General features: G+C 31.2%; 1 protein-coding gene across 1 annotated transcript; it reads right to left on the minus strand.

Annotated features, from left to right (window-relative positions):
- Positions 1-646: 646 nt before the first annotated feature.
- On the minus strand, positions 647-27,823 carry LOC130892056 (uncharacterized). The gene is made up of 3 exons (XM_057797274.1): positions 27,541-27,823; positions 27,325-27,468; positions 647-2,740 (listed from the first exon to the last, which is right to left on the minus strand). The coding sequence occupies exons 1-3, from the start codon at positions 27,587-27,589 to the stop codon at positions 2,427-2,429; spliced, it is 507 nt and encodes a 168-aa protein (XP_057653257.1). The 5' UTR covers positions 27,590-27,823; the 3' UTR covers positions 647-2,426.
- Positions 27,824-27,899: the final 76 nt, after the last annotated feature.

Genomic DNA, 27,899 nt, shown 5'->3' on the forward strand with positions numbered 1-27,899 from the left:
CATATTGGTAAATATCCAATAAATACTTATCTTCATATCGGTACAGGCAAGTTGTAATTGCTTCTGTAAGTTGAGAAAGCTATTTTACAGAAACAAAAAATAACAATTTAAGGTGCCATAGAGAAGAGAATGAAACGCCCACATAGATGATGTTCCACTGAACTCTTTTCTATTTAGGATTCTTATGGTATACAAAAATATTCATTGAAACAGTACCCCTTGTTTTAACATATTCTAATTTTATATACTGGAAAAAGTTTTCGAAGAATGGGAAGATTTTATATTATCAGCCATATATCAGTATGCATTTGTAAACCAGACATTTTCATGATGCAACTTAACTAAATAACTAGCTTTTAATATTTTCTTTCAATTCAACTACAAAAAGACCAACTCAGTATATACATGTAATATATAAACTCAGACTGTTGTTGAAGGAAAAACTACTTTCCTGGCTGTAAACTCTCCTTAAAAAATCGTGAGAGTGAATATACCTTACGCAATAAAAGGGAAGGATGCATAACTTATAGATCTTTTTCGGTATATCTGTTATTTTTATATATTCAATGTTATATTTATGAATTTGAATTAAGTTTCAATATAAAATACTAAACATCATCGATTCACAGGACTCATTTGATTAATCAGGATAAATTCTATACTTGAATACACCGTAGATAAAAAATAAATTCATCAGATTCAACCATTTGGAAAATCTAGCACCACACTATTCGGCCTTTTAATTCAACAATAAGAATCGAGCGTTTGGGTCTCATATGAGCACTGTACATATATTTTTTTTTACCGTACTTATATTGCAAAATGAATAGCCAGGTTTTTACGCTTTATAATATCAATAACGTGGAACTTCAGTTATAAATGATCATTAAACGAAAGAGCTACTCAGTTTTGATGGCACCAATAAGCATGTGCGCGTATTGTTTCCGTTGGCATCCGTTAAGAAGCGCTTGTAGCAAATATGACGACAAAAGAGAGCTTTTCATGTTTTGAAGTTTACAAAGACGGAAATTGGAGTACATGGTGCGTTCCGTATTACGTTCGTCCTTCACGCGTAATCCATACGAAAGGGTAGTCGTGAATTAACAATTCCTGTAACAACTGTTGGGAGATTTTGACAACTGCATCCTAACCGTTTGCACTTGTTACAGACTCTAATGTTATCAGACTATGGTTCTCTAACGAAATATTACTACATGACGATAAAAATTTCTTCAACAATGTCATCTTCAGTGAAGAATCTAACTTTGACCTTAGTGGACATGTGAACACCCATAATATGCGAATCTGGGGCTCCAAAGATCATAATGCGATTATCCAAATGCAAAGAGATTCCTAGATTGAATATTTTTGTGTCATATGCCGGCGATAAAATTATGTGGTATTTTCTTTGGTGAAGCAACTGTAACCAATACTTTTTATCTTGATACTCCACAACTAGGTTATTATCTTAGTTGGAAAAATAAGAATAAAAAAACTTTATTAACAAGATAGAGTGTGCACTATCTTGTTAATAAAATTTTCTTGTTCTTATTTTCCAAACATAAACAAGTACGCAATTGCCAGAGCATCACTACCTGATCGCTGCATGGACCTAATAATAGGGTTAGTTTTCCATGGCCCCCAAGTTCACCCTATCTGACGCCTTGTGGTTATTACGTTTGGGACCCTAAAGGATCGTGTGTATATGTCTCGACTACCAGCTGACTTTCCTCAGTTAAAAGACATGATTGAAGTAGCTGTTGCAAAAATTACTCGAGAGACTCTGGCTAATTTATCTATCGTTTTTACGTGACTATGTGATGTGTTCACATTGAATATTTGTGATATGGAAAACTGTTTGAGTTGCTCTTTCGTCTAATGCATATTCATAAATGTAATAAATCTTTTAACGCGTAAAAGCCCCCGTAATCATTTCGAAAACCCGTATAATACGTAATAACAAATTATACAATATAAAAATCAGTCACATAATTACAAGTCTTTCCATAATTTTGGTTCACTATAAAAACAATGTACAATAATTATCAATTATCAATAGTGTCTTGGAAAGTCTATCAATATACACGATTAAATATTAGGCTGCTGAGCACGAAGTACATATTATATTATATGAAATCTAAAAAATAGTGACTTTTACACAGCAATAAAACAATGTATAAAAATATCAACAATTTTTAAATGCACAATTTCTGTAATACTGGTAGATTAATTAGTAATTACAAGTTTTTTCAATCAATTATAGATATTCATAGCTCAACGCTTAATTAATATCCATAGGAAATCTCGTACTACTTGGAAAGGAAGCCACATATAAATTTGCACTACATATTTTTTAAATATTAAAAGTTGGGAATGAAAAAAGTATAAGTATCCGTTCGTGGTAACCATTTTTAATTTTGCCTGTTTCAATATAAAATAATTAATATAGCGATGAAAAAGGCAAAATATTGACTAGCTTCGACTTCAAACCCCTTAGAATGTACATAAGTGATAATTGTAGCATTCTGTTTGGGTTTTATTTCAACTTCCTTTTCTTTTGAAACGTCAAATACCATTTTCGTTCCACTGCCTTCAATTAAATCTTCGTCATCTGTAATATCTGGAAACTTTTGACTTTTTTCGTTACAAAGATCGGTGGGACAGAAACAGTATTCTACCCCATTAGCTTCTTTGCAGTCATTAATTTTATATGTTTCGCACGATCTTGTCCTTCTATCACCTAGGAAAGTTACTAAATATAGTCCTAGAAACACTGACTCATTGTCATTATATTCCACACTATAAATTTTATACACGATGTTTAAGCGAAAACTACTCTAAATAATTGTGGAGATTATACATCAACTTTGATTTCAAGCTAGAAAGATTTCTCCATATTTATCATAATACTTGTGTACCTAATATCATCTTACACAGTCATCTCCTTAAACAATTCGAGTGATACCTTATTTAAATTTATAAAATATTCATATTTCTTAGGAAATTTTTCGATGGGAAGCAACTGTTTTAATTTTCGATTTTAAACAGAAAAAATCCTTCTTTGTACAAGGGCGGTTTGACTGAAATGTTTGACAGAGATGTCTTCCCCTTGGCCTTCTATAGAAATATCGGCAAGCTCAGTGATATGTTCTCTCTGTTGATCATCCAATATGGTAGGCATGATGGTTGTCTTTTTGGAGGTTCCCCTTTTGGAGTTATGTCCGCACATGTCGCCCTGCAAGTCTCTATGGGCTATTTAAAATAAGAGCTTATGGGGCGATCGTCCTTCGGTAAGGTTGAGACTTGGGTGTAAGAATTACTCTTCTCAATCACCAGGGCTTATGTACATAGTCCAGGGCCAGACTAGCCGTGGAAATTTTGACCATAAGTCCAAATATCATGTAAGAGAGGAGGGTGAATACCGTAAGGACCCAAGGTTTGTATATGCTTAAAAATGTTAATGTCTAGCGAACTCCTAGGTATTTTGGATGGGTTAGGTTAGGTGCCACTTATTAAAGTGGCAACACAGGTAGTCACTAACGAGCAGTTGGTCAGGTCATATCGAAGTAGGAGTATATACCGAAATTATATGAAAATAATTCCCCTGGCTATCTGATTGTAACGGTAAGTTTACTATAAATCTGAGAGAACGGCTGTGTTTCATATCGTCTATTTTTCACGGAGCTCGTTTCCATAATTTCATTCATCAACTTTGAAATATTCAAATGACCATTCTTGTTATTTGGATGATTATTTTTAAATATAAAAATTTTGACTCTAGCTCGTTCATAAATTTTAATATACACTCCCTAATTTTTATTCTCTCCCAAACGGTATAGATCCATTTTTACAACGCAATATAGTAGGTAAATGTACCTCAAAGTTCCATTCACGTGCATAGAATAGATGGGAAATCTTAAGATTATTATTAATTCAATGATTGATACCAAAACGAAGGGTTAAGTTTAGATAAAAATTAGTTGATATGCTATCCAGTTCTGTATTTGGATAATTCCACCTAGAAATAAGAGGTCATTTTAATTTCGTGTTACTATAATTGAAATCCAAAATCAAAACAGTTATTTCAACAACCTAAATCATAAAGTTTATCAAAAATTAAAGAAGATTATAAAGAGAATTCAAATAAGCGATATCACTGGACCCCTCCGCAATTAAAATTTTCTGAGGAGGTGACTGTGACATACGTATACATGTATGTTTAAATATAATCAAGTACACCACTTCTTTATAAAGTTTGTACCGCAGTGATTTAGGGTTAGTACTTTTCATTAAGACATCGTATATAATAATATATTGAGTAATTGTTCTTCTAAGTTTTCAATTCAAGGTGATTGATATTTTATCTTTGTATGTGTTTTCTGTTCCATGATTAGTCTCGACTTCAATAAACATCCGGTACTCACCTATAATAATACCTGAATAGGTAGTTGGTAATTCCAAACATTTATTTCAGGTAAGTACGTTCTAAAACTCTCTACAGAAACTGTCAATGGAGAGTGGGGGCATGAAACAACTCGTGATTTTGAAACTCCCCATAAAATTTTAACTTCTGTTACAATGTGCCAACTCCTGATCGTGGTTGTTATGAAGATTAGACAGCTCGTGACGGAAGATTATGCAGGCCGGCATTTTAATTATAAAATGCAAAATAAAATCAATATTTACAGGGTACCTATTTCAGTAAAAAATATTTTACATTCAAAACACATAACAAAAAATACTTTGGACAATATTCAAATGTCAAATTAGTCAAATCATTGTCCAATAAAAAATATTCTCCTCGGTCAGTTTTTAAAAGATCTGTATTATTAATAAAATTGTGAATTTAGGTTAGGTAACCTAACCTAAAGATTTCAGAAATTTTTGGTTTTAAATTTTGGATTTTCCAACTTTACAAAGTGTATTAGGTACTAAATTCCAAGTAATAATCTTGATGAATCCGTCACGAGTTGTTTTATGTATTTGGACTACTTTTTCGTTTACTTGAAATATACTCGTTGACACATCCTTATTTCTAAGGATTAAAAATCGTCACTAGTTGTAGCACACCCGAAAATAATAATGGCAATTTCTCTGCGATTCAATGGGATAAACACTCTATAATTACATTTAGTATAAAATTAAATCATTTAAACTGAATATATTTATTACAATATTGTTAGTATGACCCTAATAAAATTGTTGAAATATTATTATGTAATTCTTAGTTAAACCGAATTCAGAAAACGCGTTATAAATTTGATTGTAGCAATAACATTGTCTATGTATTAAATTACCCAATGTTTGTTATTGACGAATGGGGTAACTCTATTGGTAATTATGATAATATTATTACAATTATTAAACTTCGAGGCGATTTCCGATAATGTGATCTATAACAATGGAAATGTTGCTAACCAGAAGACTTTATGTGATACTATAAATGATTGCATCTCTTCAGAGAAGACTATAACCAACAAGAAAAATAAATGTCGGATAATAGCTAGAATTTATACCTATTCCTTCCCAATATTTGATGATAATATTAATTCTGACTCATAGATTCTCTATTCAAATGAACTGATGGACCAACGGCGAAAAATGGAAGAAATCCTATAACAACCCGACATGGGTTAGTACCCAGACCTCACACCGATACAGAACAGTCGGCCTAATAATTGTTTTGTACAATCTTATATTTGCTTCTGTGGATGTTCTTTTTGCTCTCACAATATCATTCAAGGACCTCATTGCTATCCGATTATCAAGCTCTTTCGTTTCATTTTCAAAATGATATTTCTCGTTTTCAGACCCGAAAGGTATGTTTTCCCGTTGAGGCTGAATCTTTTTGATTCCTTTTCCAATCTACTAATACTTTTTCTAATTTCCCTCGGGATATGACAAGTAATACAAAATCTACTCCCTTAATATGCTGAAATTTGGTACTTACGTTGATAAATTAAATAATCACCGTATTTCCGCTTTCCTTATGATTACTTTCAATGTAAGCTTAAAAAGTAAAGTTTATGAGAATCCCTCCTGATTCAGCTTTTCTAGAGCCTCATACAACTTTGTCCTCTCTATTGTATCGTGAGCTTGCGTATAATCTATGAACATTAGATGTAGTTCTAGATTTTGGTCTTGATTATTACTCTGTATTGTTTGATTGCTCTTTATTGTTTTAAGGTAGAAATCTAGTTCGACGTACATCGCCCCTCCCTAAAGCCTCTTTAATCTTCACCAATCTCTTGGTTATGAATTGGTCCTAGTTTGTTTATTATTATTGTGGTCAATATTTGGTAGATCACATCCAGTAGTCTGGATGCACTTGAATTAAATACAAAAAAATAATTTAAAATTTGGGCGTAATGAAGCTTTATTCTATCATGGAGTGTCTAAAGTCCCTGTTTTTTTACCAAGGTATGAGTGTGTTATAATAATAGTAAGAAATATGCAGAATGAATTATTTCACGAGATCATAAAGAAGTAAGATAATATTAAATTAGAAGAGAAATAAGGCTATGTAAGCCCCGTAAGCACATTCCCCTAAAGATCTTTCTTGCATTCTCCTGCTATTTACTGTTCCGACAGAAAGCTCACTATCTTCTTTAGTGATACATCTATTACTTACCCAGGTTTTTCCTATGGACAGATTCACAATTGCAACGCAGGTGTTCAGTTGTCTCAATGACTTCTTGGCAGAAGCGACAGGTATCATCGTTATTTTCTTCAGTTCTAATTTACCGAGTGATAAAGCCTGTCTGGTTAGATGTTTAACATAGCCTCCTTTTGTCATTAGATCATTTACCAGGATATAATATTTCTGTTCTACTGCGTCGATTTTGTGGAATCAACTCGATTTCGATTGAATTACAGAGTTATGACAATAACCGTCACATCATGAGAGCAGTAGATTTTAATTAATAGATAAGATGTATCATTGTGTTGGTATAAAACAATTAATTTTCAAAGATAAATGGGCTATCCAACCGTAGTATTGTTCAATTCGAAGAAACTTCTTTGGCTTTTATAACAATAAAATCTCATTAGGTATGCAAAGGGACCACAGAGTGACCCAACGAATATTTAAGCCGCTTTCATAGTTTGGCATTGATTTCATAGTAAAAAAATTTTTTTATCAAGTGCAGGTAAAACCACCCGGGTTAGGGTCAATTTATGGGTTTAGCCTATTGTTATCCATTCACAAACACTGAAAATATTGTGCCAAAGGCGTGCGGGTAGGATACTACTAATAAGGAAAAAATTTTATTTCGACAGAATAAAAATTAGGCATTATGTACATAGTAATAGGTACACTTATTTTTTATTGAACATTATACAAAAAATATATTATACAAAATTAAATTATAAAAAATCATATTATTCTTCGTCATCTGAGGAACTGTCATCTCCTCTTGACGTTATAATTAACGGGTCGACGGTCCGATCGATCAAGTAGTCAAGATCCCACATTTTCTCTTCTTCTTTAATGACATGCTGGACTGCTTTTCGCCAATTCTCTAGTGTCACCTCCTTAATGTGCCCAGCACAGTTACACTATATTTTTCTGCTATATCTTCCACTGCGTATTTCATAAAACGATGCTTATGTAAATTTACTATAGCTATAGTTCTTTTTTCATCAAATTATCTTCAAATTCAATACTTTTGGTGGTTAACCAGTCAACAATTTCTTGTTTTCTCCAAAAGGAAGTTGTAGTTTTCTCTATGCGTCGAGAATGATAACTTGCGTTATCCATAACTACTACTGAATCAGCCGGAAGATATTTTATCATTTCATCGAAATAGTGTACAGTACCAGTAAAAGTGTTTTACGGTTATGCTTTTCCCAGGCAAAAGCCATATTTTTCAAAGTGGCCCATAAAAGTTTTTTAGTTATCAACGGAATACTGTCATCCTGGCTAAGCTCCATTAAAATCTTATCTAGGGTGGGTATTTCTTTTCTAAAATCAAAAAAAGAGAGAACTTTTCTTCGAATTACACTTTTGGTGTCTTCATCAAGGACTTTTACTGCTCTGCCTGGACTTTTCTTGGTAGGTTCCCCTTGGCCTACTATCTTTTTCGCCCGCATTAATTTAAAAACGGTGGACTTTCCAACTCCTGTCATATTTAGATATTTCAGAAGGCATTTGGTAAAGTGACCATTAACAATAATAATAATTAATAATGAAGATATGTAGAGAATTTGCTATAACTGGATGTGTTAAATATTCAAATTAAAAATATGGTTAATTCCATAATTAAATAGGAAATTGCCAAAAATATTCTTGAAGAAATTTACATGTAAAATGCGCAAATTAATGTTAAATAGCAATCTATGTTGTGTGATGGTGTCAATATCGCTAATTTTTCAAATTGTGTTGTTGGATTTATAAATATAAATTTTTTATTTATAATGTTAAATGTTTAATCATAACATTAAATTCAATGACCATGGAGAGTAGATTCAACTAGTTTAGTTTTTCTCTTTTTTTCGCAATTTATGGCCAACGTACTTGTTATCAACAACTGCGATTTATTTCACATTTCGTAGTTTTTATGAAAACTAAAACGTTTCAATATGTCAGTAAGGATCACAAACAAAAACAATATATTCACCTAAACACTACTAAAACCAATTTAGACACTTTTAAAACAAGGAATAAAGAAAGGTAAAATGTCCCAAATATATAATAAAGTGATAACCTGAGTAAACAATAATCAATAGAATTGGAATTACTTTGTATGTATCTTATTTTTTTGTACGTCAATAAATAAAAAACAAATGTAAATTTTTGTACAAATTAAGGTACAGATTAGGATAAATTTGAACTGATGAATAAATATTAGTTTTTTGATGATTAAATCATAATTGATGCAAATTCATTAATTTAATTTTTTTGGCCTGCTTCAAAAAAACATAAACACGAACTGACATATCCATTCGGTAATTGTGCATACCAACAAATTCATAAAGACGTACTTGTGACGCGCATGCCTCACAGAAGTAGCTCAGAAATTTTGACGTGGAGTAGAGATATGTAGGCACACCGATACTTTTTGTATGAACCTCGTAATTGAAGAATATAAGTAGGTTGTACTAATGAACCAACATATGATCATTCCGTTGTTACCTACTTGTATTCTCGTGGGAAACAAATTTCTGATTAGTGATGAATTTCTATCCTCTTCGCAGGTCTCAGATTCTGTGTTACCCGAGCCATCAGCTTCGTAATGTAACAAATTGTCGTAATCAAAATCGCTCAACGAAAAATAGAACTTTGTCTACGTTCATCCTAGTACAGAAGAATTCAGCTTGTCTATAATATCTCTGACACGGAAACTTGTCTACTAACATTAAAACCAATAAAAATTTAGAGAAATTGTGGTCCCTCTTGTAGGTGATCAGAGATGTAAACTTAAAAATACCATTTTTTTCTAATATATCTATGTAACCATAAATACAATTTATTTATACTACATATTTCCTGTTTTCTATACATTTAATTGAAGCTACAACTTTACTACTTTAAATTTATCATAACTGTCTATCCAATAGCTATTCTGTTTATTACCATTATTACCACTTTTGCCATCCTTATTAAAAGTATGAATTATTACAATAATTGCAAATTAACTATATAATTTCCAAGATCGGACAGATGTATGGAGAGCAATAAATGATGGGAATTAATTGGAAACAGAGGCGCATTCGGATTGCTTGACGGATTTATATATTTCAGTAAAACGTAAACCTTTTGCACCGAGATTCGGACGTATAAAATGGGGAATTCCGTCCAGTTCGGCTATATTTCGGTGTTGGTCTTGAAATATTGTGTAGAGATTACTTATGTAGTAGATTATAGTTACGTTTGCGTTTAACAGGTACCGTTTAACATTCTATTAGTGCCTCTGCCTAATTCCAACCCTATTTCAGATTCGGCTTAACCATGCGCCACCGTAAGGGCAATCGTGCATTACGCAAAATTTTTAGATCTTTATAAGTATATTTGTTTAGTTTAACGCATCAGTATTTGCTGTTGAGCCATAAATAGTGTTCACAGTAATATAAGATTAGTAATAGAATGGCGACATTTACACCAATGAAAAGATGTTCCAATAATTCTCCACTATCAGTGAATGAAAAACGTATGACTTTAAATGTACACTTTTGCATAAAATACGATTACCCGAAATTTACTGTACAAGAAACTGTCGACTGATGTTCCCGAATGACTGGAGGTGGAAAGTCCACCGTTTTTAAATTATTGCGGACGAGAAAGATAGTAGGCCAAGTGGAACCTCCCAAGAAAAGTCCAGGCAGACCAGTAAGTCCTTGATGAAGATACTAAAAGTGTAATTCGAAGAAAAGTTCACTCTTTTTTTGATTTTAAAAAAGAAATACCCACCCTAGATAAAATTTTAATGGAGCTTAGCCAGGATGACAGTATTCCGTTGATAACTAAAAAACTTTTATGGGCCACTTTGAGAAATATGGATTATGCCTGGGAGAAGCATAACCGTAAACGCTTTTACTGGAAAGCGATTAAATTGTTTGCTGGCGAAAAAAAATACTTAAGAAGTATAAAGCACTACAGAACAGAGCAGAAGAAAATCTTTTATCTTGATGATAAGTGGAATATATTAGGTTATACAGTACCAAAAATGTGGCAAGACAAAAATATAACCAGTGCTCGCCAAGCTTTCATGGAACGGCTTCAACGGGTGTCTTCAGATAGAGGGAAAAGACTAATAATCGTCCATATTGGAAGCGAAGAGGGATTTTTAAAAGATTGTTTGCTAACCTTTCAGTCGTGCCCCGTACGGGAGATTACCACGAGGACATGGATTCGGATGTTTTTGAAGACTATTTTGATGAAATGATAAAATATCTTCCGGCTGATTCAGTAGTAGTTAGGGATAACGCAAGTTATCATTCTCGACGCATAGAGGAAACTCCAACTTCATTTTGGAGAAAACAAGAAATTATTGACTGGTTAACCACCAAAAGTATTGGATTTGAAGATAATTTGATGAAAAAAGAACTATAGCTATAGCAAATTTACACAAGCATCATTTTATGAAATACGCAGTGGAAGATATAGCAGAAAAACATAGTGTAACTGTGGTGAGTATACCGCCATATCATTGCGAACTAAATCCTATAGGACTATGGGCCTATGGGTGCAAGTGAAAGCATTTGTAGTAAGACACAACACGATATCAAAATGAAAGACGTTAAGCTACTGATCAAGCCATTAAGGAGGTGACACTAGAGAACTGGCGAAAAGCAGTCCAGCATGTCATTAAAGAAGAGGAGAAAATGTGGGATCTTGACTACTTGATCGATCGGACCGTCAACCCGTTAATTATATCGTCAAGCGGAGATGATAGTTCCTCAGATGACGAAGAATATGATTTTTTCTAATTTAATTTCTGTATAATGTACTTTTTGTATAATGTTCAATAAAAAATAAGTGTACCTATTACTATGTACATAATGCCTAATTTTTATTCTGTTGAAATAAAATTCTTTCCTTATTATTAGTATCCTACCGGCACGCTTTTGGCACAATATTTTTAGTGTTTGTAAATGGATGACAATAGGCTGAACCCATATATTGACCCCAGCCCATGTACTACTTGCACTTGATAAAAAAAATTTTGAAATCAATGCCGAACTATGAAAGTGGATTAAATATTCGTTGGGTCACTCTGTGGTCCCTTTACATAAGTAAACTATAGTGACGCTGTTATTTACAATAGTCTCTGCTGCACACCATAACATTCGTTAAGTCAAAAGTAAAACCCACAGAAATGATTTGTGTATTTTAATAATGTGGATTCAGCTAAAAATAATTTATGTGTTACTTTATAGACGAAGAAATAATACCACCTGTTCCATCTGCAACAACCGGAAACCTCATATATTAACTACTTAAATTTGTTGTCTACATAAAAATCTCAAGGACTCACGCTATTTGAACCTAACGATTATTCAAATATACTGAATAATTTATAGAGGTTCCATTAGAAACGGTTAGCCATTTTCCAACTAATTATTTATTTAAGGCAAGACAAAAAAATTATTGACTTTTATAATGGTATAAATATTGGAAATAAAAAAAAAACCAACTACGAAAAGCACATAGGCGAGGCGTCATTATCGACAATTTGAGCAATAATATTGTGCTCTCTTATGTTATCTGCATTTATACTTCAGTGACGTATTTATGACTGGTCCGTATTCTTATTTTGTAGAAATTTGTTTCAACGAACTGGCAGCTATGAACGACTTTCTCATGGTTCAAATTAGAGTTCGAATCTCTTATTATACGCCGCACCACATTAGAGGTGACATCAAATTGCCATATGTTGTCAGCTGTAGTGTACGAGGGTTTCCAACCGCAACGTGAAAATGTCAGCAGTTACCAATATAAGTTGGGAAAAATATTAGCACAAGCATTAAGATACAGTCTCTGAAATTTCAACCAATTTGGACGCTTAGTTTTAGTTTGACGATCGTACGCAAATGAACAGGAATTAAGACACTGTGTACTGTGACTCTGAACCATTATTTAGGATCGTAAAATTCAAACGTGGCCGTATCAGTTTGACTGAAGACGAACGTTCAGAACAGCGGTATCATCGAAAAAGTTCACTAAATGATACTGGTCAAGCGTCCAAGTATCAAAAGAACGCATTTGCCGTATACTGATTGAGAAGCCACATTTGCTCACTTTGTGCCATAAGCGCGTTTGAATGAACGTTTCCTTCCAGGCCTTATTGATGCGTTTTAAATAAAATGAGTTGGATTTTTACGTCAATTTTTCATTTTAGATAAAACCTGAATCCACCACTACACTTCTAAAACGAAAAAACAGTCAAGACAGTGGACAGCAAAGGATGAACCTGCTTTGGAATATTTGTAAAATTTCATCAAGTGATTATTTGTTTCGCCAATCACCTTACAATTATTTTTTGCCACCAACAGGATCAGTGTTTAAAGTTTTTGAATAAGGTTACGCTTAGGTACATTGCAAATATCCTTCGTTTCTATTGGATTAATCCAGGCCGTTATATTTAACGTCATTACCAATGATAATGCGTTTATCATTGGTAATGATCATTTCGTGAATTTCGCTGGCATTTTTTGCACTCTTCAATAATTATTACGACTAGACTATAATGTCTCTGAGAAAAAAAAATCAAGTGAATATTAACGACATGCATATTCCCTATTCTATGGATCACCGCAAATTCACGGTAAATACGGGATTTTGCCTCTTCTTTTAGACTGTGATTTTTTTTGTTATAGATAAAATTTGAATAAATTATTGACAAACAAATGGCTTGTATTTTAATTTAAATAGCCTATTACATAAAATATTGAGCAACGAGATAAGTATGTGCTAGTGTTTCCAATAGCAATTGCATATGCCTTTTTCATGGGGAGCAATCAAAAACCACTTCGCTAACACGGGCGGATATGCATTATGAAACAAAAAATATTGTTCACTAATCGCATAAATTCAATAGAATCGATAGATAGTCTATGCAGACTTTATTGGCATGTGTCATGGTGTTCTACCAATTAAAATGGTAAATTTAATCCCTTATTTTATCAGGCATAAATAGTATCTAATAAATCTCAATTTTAACATTAAAAACTTCTAAGACTCTAGATGAGATAGTGGCGTTGCTTCCGTAGCGTCTGTGTTCCGAATGAAATATATTTTGTTTAGTTTTACCATTATATAAAGAATAGGATAGTAGGTTTACCTTATGAGGATATCATTTGACGAGGTGGACGCCACCAACAGATGAAGGTGGAGAGTTGGTGTCCACAGCACGTCTTTTCTTACTGTACGTCGTAGCTTGAATTACGTGTTTTCTTAGCTTTGGTTGCCGAATTACCCCAATAACAGATGTCGCCAAAATTATTTAAAATATTATATTCAACCCTTAAGCTGTGTTGTGAAGTTTCTTATTTTGGGTGCCTATGGCTAAGTTACAATTTGAGTTCATTATTGTATTCTGTTCGTTGTGTTGTTGTTGAGTTTCGTTGGTTGTGCATTTGGATTATTTTTTTATTTGAGAATCTTTGAACTTGGATATATATTTCATTTTTAAGGTAAAAAGATATTATTACAATTAATATACATCACTAGTCTCTTAGTTAAATTCAAATTATAAGAGGCGCTAGATGTATAAATGCTACAATTACCAAAAATGCCACACTTTTATCTCGAATAACTAACATCACTAATGATTATTCTTAAATACGTTTCTGTCGTAGATACTCGTTTTCATTTTTTCAAAAAATGTACTAAGAGCTTTACTTTAAACATCCTTTGGTGTTTTAGATATAAAAAAGAACTTTTTTAACCAATGTAATGTCCCTCCATAATACAATCACCATTTTTATCCATTGATCATTTTTGTCCTCGTATCTAATAAGGGTAAGAATATAGTAATGCCATATACCATCTTACAATTGTTGAATACTTTCAATAAAAATGAATTTTAGTTTCAATTTTATTATATATATTCCAAAAAACACATTTAACAAGAGATACCAAGAAATTTCAATGATATGTAGTTGTTTTTGAGAATGATACACAGGTATGGAATTATCTTAATATTGGGAGAAATTCTGTCATTCCGACGATGATATAAGATACAATTAAGGAAATTTCAAATAAGGGTACTACTAGTCGTTATTCCAATTATGCCCATTATTGAAATGAAATAAATTCAAGTTTTTGAACATAAAAAAATACTTTACCATAACCATTACAATAAATATGTATGTTAACATTGATGTTCCTTATTTCAGGTAATGCTGTTTTGGCAAACCTAAGCCAGAAATCACTAAGAAATGTATTCTGATTTTCGACGAAATGTCTATTAAGAGGAATCTTGAGTACAACATGAAAACAGATTTAATTGAGGGTTTCGAAGATCTGGGCGAGTTTGGAAGAAATCCTTTCACTGCCAGTGAATTTCTAGTTTTCATGATCAGAAGAATCTATAGCAACTAGAAAATCCCTATTGCCTACTTTGTATCGAATGGTGGGGTGTCATATGCTTCTTTATAGTGTATAATTACAAAGGCATTAGAAAAACTTAGTGAGACAAAACTAGACACTACAGGCATAGTATGTGATTTATCAACTACCAATCAGAAACTCATAAAGCATTTGGGGGTTAACAAAAACTAACCTTATTTTTTTCATAATGAGAAGAAATGTTATGCTTTTTTTGATGCTACCCATCTGTTTAAATTTCATAAAAAGTATAGTTATTATTGTTACATTATTTAATATTTCTGTTCGATATTTTCTAATAAATTCATTTACTAAAACTTAGTGTTTTTTTTTGAATTATCTAATATGAAGGATGCAATTACCTCAGAGCAAAAATCCGTGATTTCTAACGTTTATGTCAAAATGTAACATTTTTTTTATTTACATTAATTTATTTTAATTTAATCATAATGTGCTTCATAACTTCACATTGTATTGAAAATACAAAATTTTAACTCCTCCTACTCTATTTATATTGAAATCCGTCTGTTTACAATTTAACTGAAAGACCCAACATTAGGTAATGCCATAAGATGTTTATTGCCCAACCGACCTCTGACCTGCTAAAAAATTATCATCTAGGTATCTTTAGAATTATAAGCAACAAATTGATTTAGTAAGTTCCGAATATCGACGATGGCATTTCTTGAAGAAAGGACATATTGCACAATTAAAGAATTCTACAATGTCATTAATTGAATTATTAGTTCGATATTGTATTATGATACATTTAGTATATTTCATCTCGTTACGTTTACAATATTAGTACAGTTAGAGCTTTTTACAAGTGATTGTTTTTGATTTTATCAAATATACAGGAAGAAACGGCAAAATGGATAAATCACATAAATCAACTGAAAGAAAAATTGCCTCAAATGGTTTTAACATTGTCACTGTTTTATTATCCTATTTTTTATATAATAGTTTTACTATGTATTTTAGAAAATACTGTTCTTTTAGACCATAGGAAAAAGAAATTACATAAGGTAGTAATTAAATTATAAATATTGATATTAGTACTCAGCACTTCATACTTCATCGTGTTAGGGGTGGAATGGATACACCCTGGATCACCAATTTAAGGTTACAATCTCGGCCAGTAAGGTTATGATAACGATATTCTGGGATTCTTGTACGTAGGAATTAGTGCGCCAGTTCAGATGAGAAATCTGCAGCTCCCCCCGTGTAATCAAAATTTGGCACACAGTGGCACTTTTCTGTTTTCCAGTTTGAAAAAGCATTTATGTAGTAATCGATTCTCTTTCATACGTGATGTGAAACATAGGCATGTGTGCTTCTTTGTTCCGTTCTGTATTTTTTATCTATTGTGAATAAATTTTCATTTATTAGACCTTTTTTATCACCCCTCGTATAAACAACTTCGATAAAAGTAAGTGCAGAAAGAACGTCGATTTGAACAAAAAAATAAATTATTTAAGCAATTGCTAATAGAGTAATTCAATGTTTATTGAAAAAAATACTAATAATTTTGAATAACACTAAACTTCTACCTAGGCCGATCGGGTGCCTTTTTCTTCTTAATGAACTGTTTCCTCAAGTTTCTCTGATCGAATAAATTATCGTAGGTTGTGTTCACGTTGGGTGCGAATAACGCTAACAAAGGTGCACAAAATCAAGAACTGGGCAGTGCTTTGCGGTACGATGAAGACTATTATTTTTCAAGCCTGATAGTGACGGTTACACCAGAATCAAAACAACAGTCGACATCGTCAAAGAAAACAGGAAGAAGTTGATATTTGCCTTCCAGGAGAAAAGCGTCATGTTGCTTCACAATAATGCCCGATCACTTACGGCTGTCGTGTCCAAAATCTAATTATAGTATTTGGTTAGGTTGATCAACCTCCCTATAGTTTATCGATCTAGCGCCTAATGACTACAAGTTCATTGCGATGAGTGCCACTACAATGACTACGACATCAAAACGTTATGTTGGATTGGTAATTTTTAGAAAGCAGAATTCATAAGCTAATTGGACGATATGACAAATGCCTTGATTTTAGTGGAAATTATGTTGAGAAATATATCAAAGATCAGGTTGTAAAAATTAAATTAATGAAAAATCTGTGCTCTTTTTTTTTTGTTTCAAAGCGGTATTTACTCATAAAACATTACTCGTACTTCTGATCGAAGTGCGCTAAATGGATCAAAATTCAAAATATAAATACAGTGCGGGAAAGTAAGAACATAAAGATATATATTATGTAGTACCTCATCTTTTTATACAATTCAAAATATTATTTATCGAATAAGGAAAAAAAATATCATGTCAAATTTGTGAATTTGCTCTGATCAATGGTACTATGGAGTTTACACTTCATAAATGGTACCAAAATTTTAAATTAATCACGATGTCTACCTCTTGATACCAATTGTTTATATTTATTTATTATATAATCCATAATTTTATTGATATTTTTATTATCAAATGAAAAAAATTAAGAGATAAGATGAAGATAAACAGAGGAAATATCTTATCATCACATATTATGTATGTAAACATTACTTGTTGAGTTATTTTTATAAAATAATTATCAGTTCTGATCGGATTATTTTTATTTTTGGCGAAGCGAAACATAAAAATTGAAATCTGGATTGGGTAATAACGACCGAAACACATGATAAACAAAATATAAATTCTCTCGATTATAAATCAATATGATGTGACTCAACTGTTATCAAATAATAATTGATGGAATTAAGTATACGTAGTTATTTTAATACCTTGGCCACTCTAATGGCATAATTATTTTGTTGATGGTTTATCTCCGTTGAGATTTGAAAGTGAGATAAATTTTAAAAAAAGATCGACATCACTCAGAGCTTTCGAATACTTATGTATTCATCGTCTGGGAAATAATTAATTAAGATTTCCGGTTATTTTTGATATTATTAAAGCTTGTAAACATTTTCAAACTCATAGAATTTAAAATGCAAATTGACGTTGATAGAAAGCTCGGAAAATATTATTTTTTAAGAATATCCACATGCGTTCAAAGTTTGTCAATAAGCGTAGACAATTTCTTGCAAAATAACTTGGAATTCGTTGGAGGTTGGAGGTTGATTGGTAATACACTCATCTACAAATTCGGTTGAAGTTATTGAAAAGTAAATAAAAAGGAAGTGATTAAGAAACAAGTACTTTAATCAGTAATTCGATTTGTCTTAATTTAGTAGTGGCTTTCTATTATTATTATTGTTAAGATGGAAAGTGAAGAGTAAGTATACTTATAAAACATCCAGTACCTATTATATTTGTGATAATTCAACGGTTCTATTATTGTTTTTTCATTTAGATATTTATTCAACCAATTTTTGTTTCGTATGTTTATTGCGAATGGTATTATGGCAGACACTAAAAAAATCAGTCAATACAAAACTAATCATTAACTATACTAAGAAATCTTCAAAAATGGAGAACCTTTTATCGAAAGTGGAGTTCAAATAAAAAGAGTTCTTTGTCATTCTTATAATCTTTCAAATGAAAACTACAGAAAAATCTATCCATATCTAATTGGAGAGCAGCTTATTTTATCAGACATTATAGATATTGCCACATTGTATTGTATAATTTCGACAAATAAAAAAATAATAAGACAAATGAATAAACGAAATAGGTTGCGATGAAGAACTGCTATTCACTACATATTTAGTTAAACTGATATCAGAGAAAAACGATTTTTCGGTCCATCGAACGTTTTTTGCCATTAAAGCTATTCCATTGCGACTGATAGTGCACCATTTATGATTGGTCGTCAAATGATTTTATAACTCAATTAAAGCGATTACTACTCAAGGTACTGGTCATTAACATACAGCATTTAGTAGCAAAAAATCTGAGTTCTAGATTCCACGTTTCTTTACAATAATATCAAGAATATTTGGAGAAATTATTTTAACATTCGGTTATTTGTTCCGCACACTAAAAATGCGTTGGCATACCATGATTTGTAGCTCCAGGTTTAATCTTATCATATGTTAATAAAATTTAAGCAGAAAATAATATGCACAGTTTCTGTATCTGTAAATATTAGCAGAAAAGCTTCAATACGATGTCATTTTATCATATTATGTAACTCATTTGATTGCAATATATTAAGATTTTAGTAATAGGTTTAAAGATCTCATAAATAAGCAAATACTCAATGGATAATAAATCCATGCGAAGCATGATGAGTCTTAGAAGAGAATTACATATTGGTGGTCAGTAAGCTAATGATTTCCGACGACGAAGCTTTGTATCCAAAGATTACCTCCTCAAATGATCCAAGAAGATTTTGAATACGTATCAGGAAAAATATCACCTGTAGATTTTTAAAATATCAGATATCTATTTTTATGAAACACCAACTTGTGTTATTACTACTAGTATTGTGATTTGTGGCTGACTGTATCTGTTCTCGTAATCTGAATTAAGCATTTCACGAATTATTCTAAAGGGATACGTAAATTCGTAGGTTTTTGTTGGTTTTTCTATAATGGAAGTCTGTTTTCTTCATAAGTGGCAATTGCATTTATCCATAATTCCTGTAAATATGATAATCTTCAATAAAAATTAGTTTCCTCAATATTCCACCAATAACTATCGAATAAAAGTCGACGACCATCGAACAACGTTGACATTGCACAATTTTGTCGTGAACGACCGCATGTATCTTGACAATCACAGTCAACATTTGGCCGGCCACATGGTTGCATTATGGAGGATAAAGTTGAGAACTCAGGGACGATCAATTTAAAATTAATACTTTATAGGTATAAAACACGAACGTGTTTACCATATCCATATATGTGAAAATACAATTTTATTTCTTAAATTTGTAAGCGAAGATATGCTTCGAAGATGGCGCCTGTACAATACAGAAATTTATTTTATGAATATCTTTCTAATATTGTCCTATTCTAACAACTTTCGGCTCTGTGTAACAAATTTCCGAATTCTGATAGAGAAGCGGCATATTAAAGTTTCTCAATTTTTACACACAGCGTGTTGTCTTTACTTCTACTCTACATAGGTTGCATACTGTATATATGCTTTATGCCACTTAAAGTGATCCTGGAGAATTGCGCCTTCAATTTAAAATATTCATATACTTTCTAAAAACATGGATATATTTTTACGTCAAATCATAATTTACATCTTAAAATTTTAATTAATCTCAACATCTGAATAAATATCGTACTAGTTTAAATATCAACAGAATAACAAGTAGTTATATAATTTGAATATTATTGTATAAATGTTTCCACATAATCGAAAAGAAACTTACCTTGACAAAGACCAATTTCAGCATTTATTGTCATTAATTCGAGTTTTTATCCAATAAATAGTTGTTAGTTCACAGTTTTCAGATAAATTAACTTTACATGTTGATTCCTACCGTGTGGAATATTTCATTATATAGACTGGAGTGTTTTAAAATTTTGGAGGTGATATTGTAAATATTAAGGTTCGATATAGCTGTGTGGCCTACAGCATATTAATATATAAAGTGTCAACAACCTCAGAACATACAACAAAACTTATACTACAAAATATTTATGAATTTTGATCTCAATAGAATGTGTCAGCTGCTGGTTTACTAAGTAATCATGTCCCAAAATTCACTAAAATCAGAGCATTTTGGCTAAAAATTGTGCAAATTCAAATATCCAGTTTAATAATAACATTGATATGTACCAGCTGATATTCTGATCTAGCAAAACTACATCCAAAGAGTAACATAACTTTAATTGTGCGCAAGGAGCGGCGGATTAATTACTTAGCTAAGATATTCTGATATTGATATTTGTTATTTTCACCTTAAATAATTGAATATCAGAAGTTTTGTATAAGGTCTAATATGATAGAACAGTCAAATAAATAGTTATATTAAATTACTTATTATATTATTACATTATTTTCTTCACTTTGCCTCATTGTTCATTTATTCGGTTGTTTGTGAATGAATTCGCAATCTCGCGACACAATTTTTATTTGACTTTTGGAGCACTTAAGCACACCAAATCCTTTTCAAACTTTAAAAACTTAAAATGAAGATATTTCTGTTCCTTATATTCTAATTCAATTAAACAAGCTCACTTTAGACACAACATTTTACATTCAGCACTTAATAGATATATATCATAATATGTTTAAGTTAAATTTTACGTATAATATACTTTTTTCCAATAAATTTAATCATTGTAATTTCGACTACGAAGCAGACTGACAATTCCCTTCTTTTACTCACTTTGCTTTTTTGTTTGCGACTGTATGATTGCGAATAAATTTTTATTTGTATTTTTAATGCACTTCAATACCTCAAATTCTTTTCAAACTGGAAACACTTTCAATCTTGATTTAAAAAACTAACTTTACCCACAATAATTAACTCTTGAGATTTGATATTTCTTGAATAATAGTTCTGTTTGTATTATGACCAGAATTATTCCGTTTAATAATACTGATTTTTCAATAAATGTTGTAACAAAGTAAAAGGCTTTATTTTATTTAACTCATATTTTTAAAAAAAAATAATCTTCAAAGGTTCATTTTGATTTTGTGTTCTTCACTTTAATGACAATTAATGTTTTATAGAAATTACAGATGATATGCATGAAAACCATGAACAATCAGAGACACAATAAAATCTTGATTATAGAAAATTCTTATATCAGCTCCGAACAACAATTTGATTATAATGAAGACTCAATCGTTAAATACTCAATATATTTTATGTATGAGGATAATGATAAAAACTGATAAAATTCATTCTCAACATCATGTCATCAACAATAATTGAAGATGATCACAACAAAGACAAAATTTAAATAGCAGCTTATACAGTTTTAGCTAAGTAATGTTGCAGGCAACTGAGCAGGTTTTGCCACAATAACAGCTGACACATTTTATGCTATTTTTACACCTCAATATGGATGAGCTATAAATTGATACAGCTAAAATGTTGCGATATTCATGAATTTCTGAAAATGTTGAGCGGTCACTCGTTTCTGTACATATTTTCCAGATCAACATTTCATACATTATTAATCATAACTTTGTAAGCTAATGTCACGGAGTCGTGACAGCCTAACATTACATTAATTTTAGTTCTTGAACAGTTGTAATTTCAAAAGAATGTCAAAGTTATCTCTTAAATTTAACGTTATCGAACTATACACCCTCAATTCAAACAATGTCATCATTATTCAATGAAAACCTTAACCAGAATTAGATACGAACAAGGTTTCAGAAATAGTTCAATTGGGACTCTACCAGACGACTTGTCCAAGCCTCAGCAGACAAAAAGAATAATTTTTTAAAATACGATCGAAGAAGTAGTCACATTCTTCAATCTACTCACACTTTTATATGTATAGGATATAATAAATATGTAAATAAGTTTGTATTTGACTTTTTGGAATTTGATTTTATTTTTCAATATGTCATGTTCCTTTTCGTCTTCTTGATTCCTGATCTCCAGTTTTCACAGACACAAGTATTGCTCTTAGTACCTATATCTTTATAATTCATTTGTTCTTTCAATTATTTTTATTGCTTCTATAGAAAATGTCTTGTATATATTGTTGTGTATACGAGACTTGTCTAAAAAGTATCCGCTTATATTTCCGCATTGGTGGTAGTTTCTTTCATCCTTCATCATCACTATCCTCGATTAATTTTGTGCTTTCACGTCTTAAAGCAGTCCTGGAATTCAGAATTTTTGGAATTACTCTTAATGCACTCGTCACATTAGTTTCAATCGTCTCTTTGTCTTGGAACTGTGGTACCTTAAGCAACTTTTATAATCTGGGAAGGAGTCAAATGCTTTAACATTGGAGGTTGTCGCTGGTAGAAAAAACATTGTCGATACTTTCATGAGGCATGATAATAGGAGAGCCGAAAACGGAGAACTAGTTAGCAAGACAACACAGAGTAAAGAACGTCACTTATTGATAACTGCAATAACAACACAGTGGTTTGCAGAACATTGAAGGGTCCTGGGATATAGACGTTTATAGATGTATAAGAAGATTTGCATTTTTATTCATATCGACTTCAATTGGTGTACTTTTAACTCTTGAACATCGAAAAATCGATTTTAGTGGTGTTAAGAATAACTAACGAATACCGGTGATGGTCGAGCGAGAAATGGAATTATTATATGGGGTGCCGTTGCATTGTTCTAGGTAACCTTTTATCTTCATCAAAAGCAATGTGAATTCAGACTGATATATTCAGGATATATTAGACACTCATCCGATTAAAATGAAAATCTAATTTACATATTATGAATGATATATCGGTATGCTACGTATAAAAGAAATAATATGAATTTCACTGGGTATTTATTAGTAATTACCAAGAAAAAATTTTGCTGTTCCATATTTTTTGTTTGCTTTGTGTACCCTGTATGGTACTATTTTTCCTTCTGTAAGTAAATATAAATACTTTTATAATATTTCTTCCTATTATCACTAAGAACTTGACTCATTTCACAAATTTAATTTTTTTAGCAGTAAGACATTTCTCGTAATAAACCCAGAGCAAATTTACAACGTACGTCTAGCCAGACAGATGATAAAATGGAAAAACTCTGTTTTGTATTGATTTTTCGATTCACAAAGGGACCATGTTGGAGATGTATACAATATATCAGTTTTTAAATTCATTTAAAGCCCATAGTCCAAATAAAGGGGATAAATTTCGAAGTATCGGCTTAGTCATATCATAATAGAATGGGAAATATTTACGAATCGAGTCTCAAATATTAGAAAGAAAAGTTATAATAGGAGAAGTAACGAATAAACACAAGAAAAGAAAGGTAAAAATAACGGGAAGAATACACGATTCGAATTTAACGCAGGTTTCTGACGAATTTCTTGGGGCGTTAACTATTGTCTAAAAAACTGAAAATGTCAGATACATTATCGGTACAATGACCCATTTTGCACATATCGTTTTGTAATCCAAGACTTCGGTCAAAATATTGCTCACACTACCGAATGAGACACCAAATACTTAGACGATGTCTTTAGATGTGGTGAAGGTGAAGAGTTTTTATACACTTTTTACAGTCATTCATGAATTCGTTTTGGCACTACACCTTTCAAAATTAGGAATTTCATTACTACACGATATGAAAGTTTTTAAACAACTGAAAATATAAATTAGTTACTTTTTTGACTTTCTAATTTCTAAAAAATGTTAAATCTCCGTAGCCAAGTAAAAAAGCAACTTCAGGACCAGTGTTGTCAATTAAAGCCTCCTGAAAGTTTCTAATTTGTCCTATAGTTTTTAACCGTAATTAAAGAATCTAAATTATTTAAGAAATACTAAAATGAATGAAGGTGTGAATGTTAGAACTCAATGTGCCTTTATCTTCTATGTTATATTAAATATAGAAAATAATAAATACAATAACAACATGTGTATATCTGGAAAATGTTAGCATAGATGATGATATACCTAATATGAATAAAAAGCAAATAAATTAAATTGTTCTACAAATAACACCATAATAATTGAGAAATTAAGCATTATATAAAGTGAAACCTAAGTAAATGAATTAACATATGTAATAATATGAAAGTGAAAATTGGCTGCACGGTAATCAAATGTATTAAAAACATATCTCAAAATGCCAAATGAAAACAAGGAGGAAATGAAATAGGAGATAAAATAGAAAACATAGAACAGGACATCCAATAGGTGAACAAATAATTACGGTTTTTCCTATCACATTGTGGTGTTATAACACGTTTAACAGTTTATTATTATTGGAAAAAAAAGAAAAGCTGCAATACTGGCTCATCCAAGATTGTGTAGCCTTTATCGTAATGTAAGTATAAATGAATGTCGATTTTGTTTTGAAACTTAGTTCTCAAATATACAATTCTTTAAAAAGTCGAAGTGTACCGACATATTTCCATACATTTCTGGAATAAATGAAGTAAAAAAAAGCATTTGAAAATGAAATCTTAGAAATTCTACAATTGCAAACGATCATCGATAATCGATCGGCACGTACTCATTGATTAGTGTGCGAAATTTATATTGATAAATTCATTGTTGGATATGGCTTTACTGTTTTTAAAAATATTCTCTATTAAGGTCAATACACTTTTGCATGCGTTTGAACCAATTGTCGAAGTATTTTTTCCAGTCCGATAGATGTACCTCCAAAACATGGGATTTGAACCCATCTGCCGCTTCATTAGATGTAGAAACGTTGACTTCGCATTTAATTTTTATCTGTGAGAATAAGAAGAAATTATTGGATGTGAAATATGGACTGTACGGCGGATAATTCATCAATTCGATGTTTTGATTTCTCAAAATCGATTTTGTTTGAACTGATATGTGAGAGCTCATATTGTCGTGGTGGAGAATAATTCGATTGGTTTCCCTAATTTTTTCGAACACTTCTGGCAAACAAATGCTGGTGTACCATTCAAAATTGACCGTTTTACTTTGCTCTAATGGGACGGTGGCAGCATGTCCAGTTATTCCGAAAAAACAGGCGACCATTTGCTTCGTGAGCAAACATTTTTTTTTTTGAATTTAGCTCTTCTTGAAAGACCCATAAAGTCGATTGTTGTTTAGTTGTCTCTCACGCGAACAAATATTTTTGACAACCAAATAAAGTACGACCACTATCGAATTCGGAAAAACCAACGAATCACAGTGGATCTAGGCAAATTGATCGGCATACTGTTGTTGGTTTAATCCATATCAAAAATCATCACACGAAAATATTCACGATTGTACTACATTTTTGACAAAGATGAATGTGTCAAAAATCTGTAAACAACTGAAATAGCACTCATTATGTCAGATTTGACATATTCACATCAGGGTTGCCATATCTCAAAACTTAAGTACCAACCCTCGGGACAGTTTTTGTTCGTGTCTTTCATACTCAGTGGGAATAAAGCGATATATTGATCTTTCAAAATCTCATGTATTTAGTTTCTATTGATAAACTCCTAATGCCTAAATGCCTAAATTATATGTGTTTGCCCTTCTATGGAAAATTTTATGTTTAAAACAGTTTTAAATCTGACAACTGTTATTTATCAATAACCCATCTGAATTTTTGCTTGATCATTATGAACGTTTTCTATATAATAGTGTGAGGGAAATATTGTAAATATCATTCAAGTTGCTACAATTTTTAGTAGTTTCAGTGAGACATTTTTTCAATTATTCATTGGATAAAATTAATATTGTTAAATCAACAACTAGTATTGAATTATTTTTAGTTCCACAAATTGCAATAGGTAAGTGTCAAATGTAAATAGTTAATATTAGGCCACAAAAGAATTCATAAGTGGAAATTATAGGACTTATTTTGATTAATTATTTTGGCTAAAGTGTGCTTTTCTAATCAAAATAGGAATGAGAAACAAATATTTATAATTTGAGAACGATTTCAGGGGTTAAGTACCTCAAAATTCCAATAAAAATTGTGTTGCCAGATTGTTTCACAAAAATAAGAGTATCACCAAATAAAATTGGAAAAATTAAATCTGAGAACCATTGAAAAAAATAAGAACATCAGAATTTTATTTTTCAGCAGCCCCTGTATACACATGTTTATCAATGCTTTATGTCAGTTAATCAGAATTTTATTTTATACTTCTCCTGTACACAAAGTTTATCAAAGATTTATGTTACAAGTAGTATGAAAACTAGATATTCTATGCAAAATAAATACCTATTCAGTTATTTACTAGTTATGAGGGTGTTTTTTAATAGCGATTTGGATAAAAAACTGTTCATATCTTTTTAAATACTCTATATAATTCGGTAAAACTAAATATTTTTAACATTGCCTATAATTCTTGTTGATAATTTTTTTATCGATTTTCATAAAAAAAGGAATATTTTTAAGTGAGTTAAACTGAAAACACATTCTGTATGTAAAAATATAATACCCCAGTCATTGATAATTTATTTATCATAAATAAACTACTGATACCTTTTGAAGATTATAAGAAAATAGATTATGTTAAATGCAATAATAATAAATTTTCATAAACAACAAAAATTTTAAATAACCAATTAAGAGGAATCTAGATACAATGCAGAAATTATATTATAATTTATTATGGAGTTTAATAAAATACAATGAACGGCAAATACAAATCAAAAATAAATTTGTATACTTAGTAGAACAATTACCTTTTCATTACAAAATTCAAAATGAAATAAAATTAAATTTAAAACATACCTTCAATCTTCAGGTAACAAGTATGATGAATACTGCTACATTGTTGGATAAATTTTTGTTTTTCTGAATCAAAATTTATACACGGCAACTCACCCTCATCTTCATCAGAACACACATAACAACGAAGTCCATTCACATATTTTCCTAAAACGGACATCAAATATATTTTTATATTTATCGCTACAGAAAACAAATATTCCCAGTACATGTACTCACCCTTAAATGTAATTAAAATAAACAATACAAATTTTAGTTGCGGTTTCATACTGCCGATAAAAAATATAATCTACCTATAGATTTAGAGGCATTAAAAGTCACTAGTAGCAGATTCAAATTTAAAGGAATTGAAAATTAATTTTTTTAATTTTCGCAAACCCATGGCACCTTTGTAACTCCCTCCAGTTTGTAGTCAAAACCCGTAGGGTAACACATTTAACATTTACTAATCTATGAATGACATGAAACTCAGCATCACTCATTGGAACCCAATCGTAGAGCTGTTCGAAAACCAGTGTTGCCGCTTATCCTGACGAAAGCATTAGATGCTAACTTTATATTCATATCCTCAAGAATTC

The sequence above is a fragment of the Diorhabda carinulata genome, chromosome 1 (genome assembly GCF_026250575.1).
Source record: "Diorhabda carinulata isolate Delta chromosome 1, icDioCari1.1, whole genome shotgun sequence".
Classification (NCBI taxonomy): domain Eukaryota; kingdom Metazoa; phylum Arthropoda; class Insecta; order Coleoptera; family Chrysomelidae; genus Diorhabda; species Diorhabda carinulata.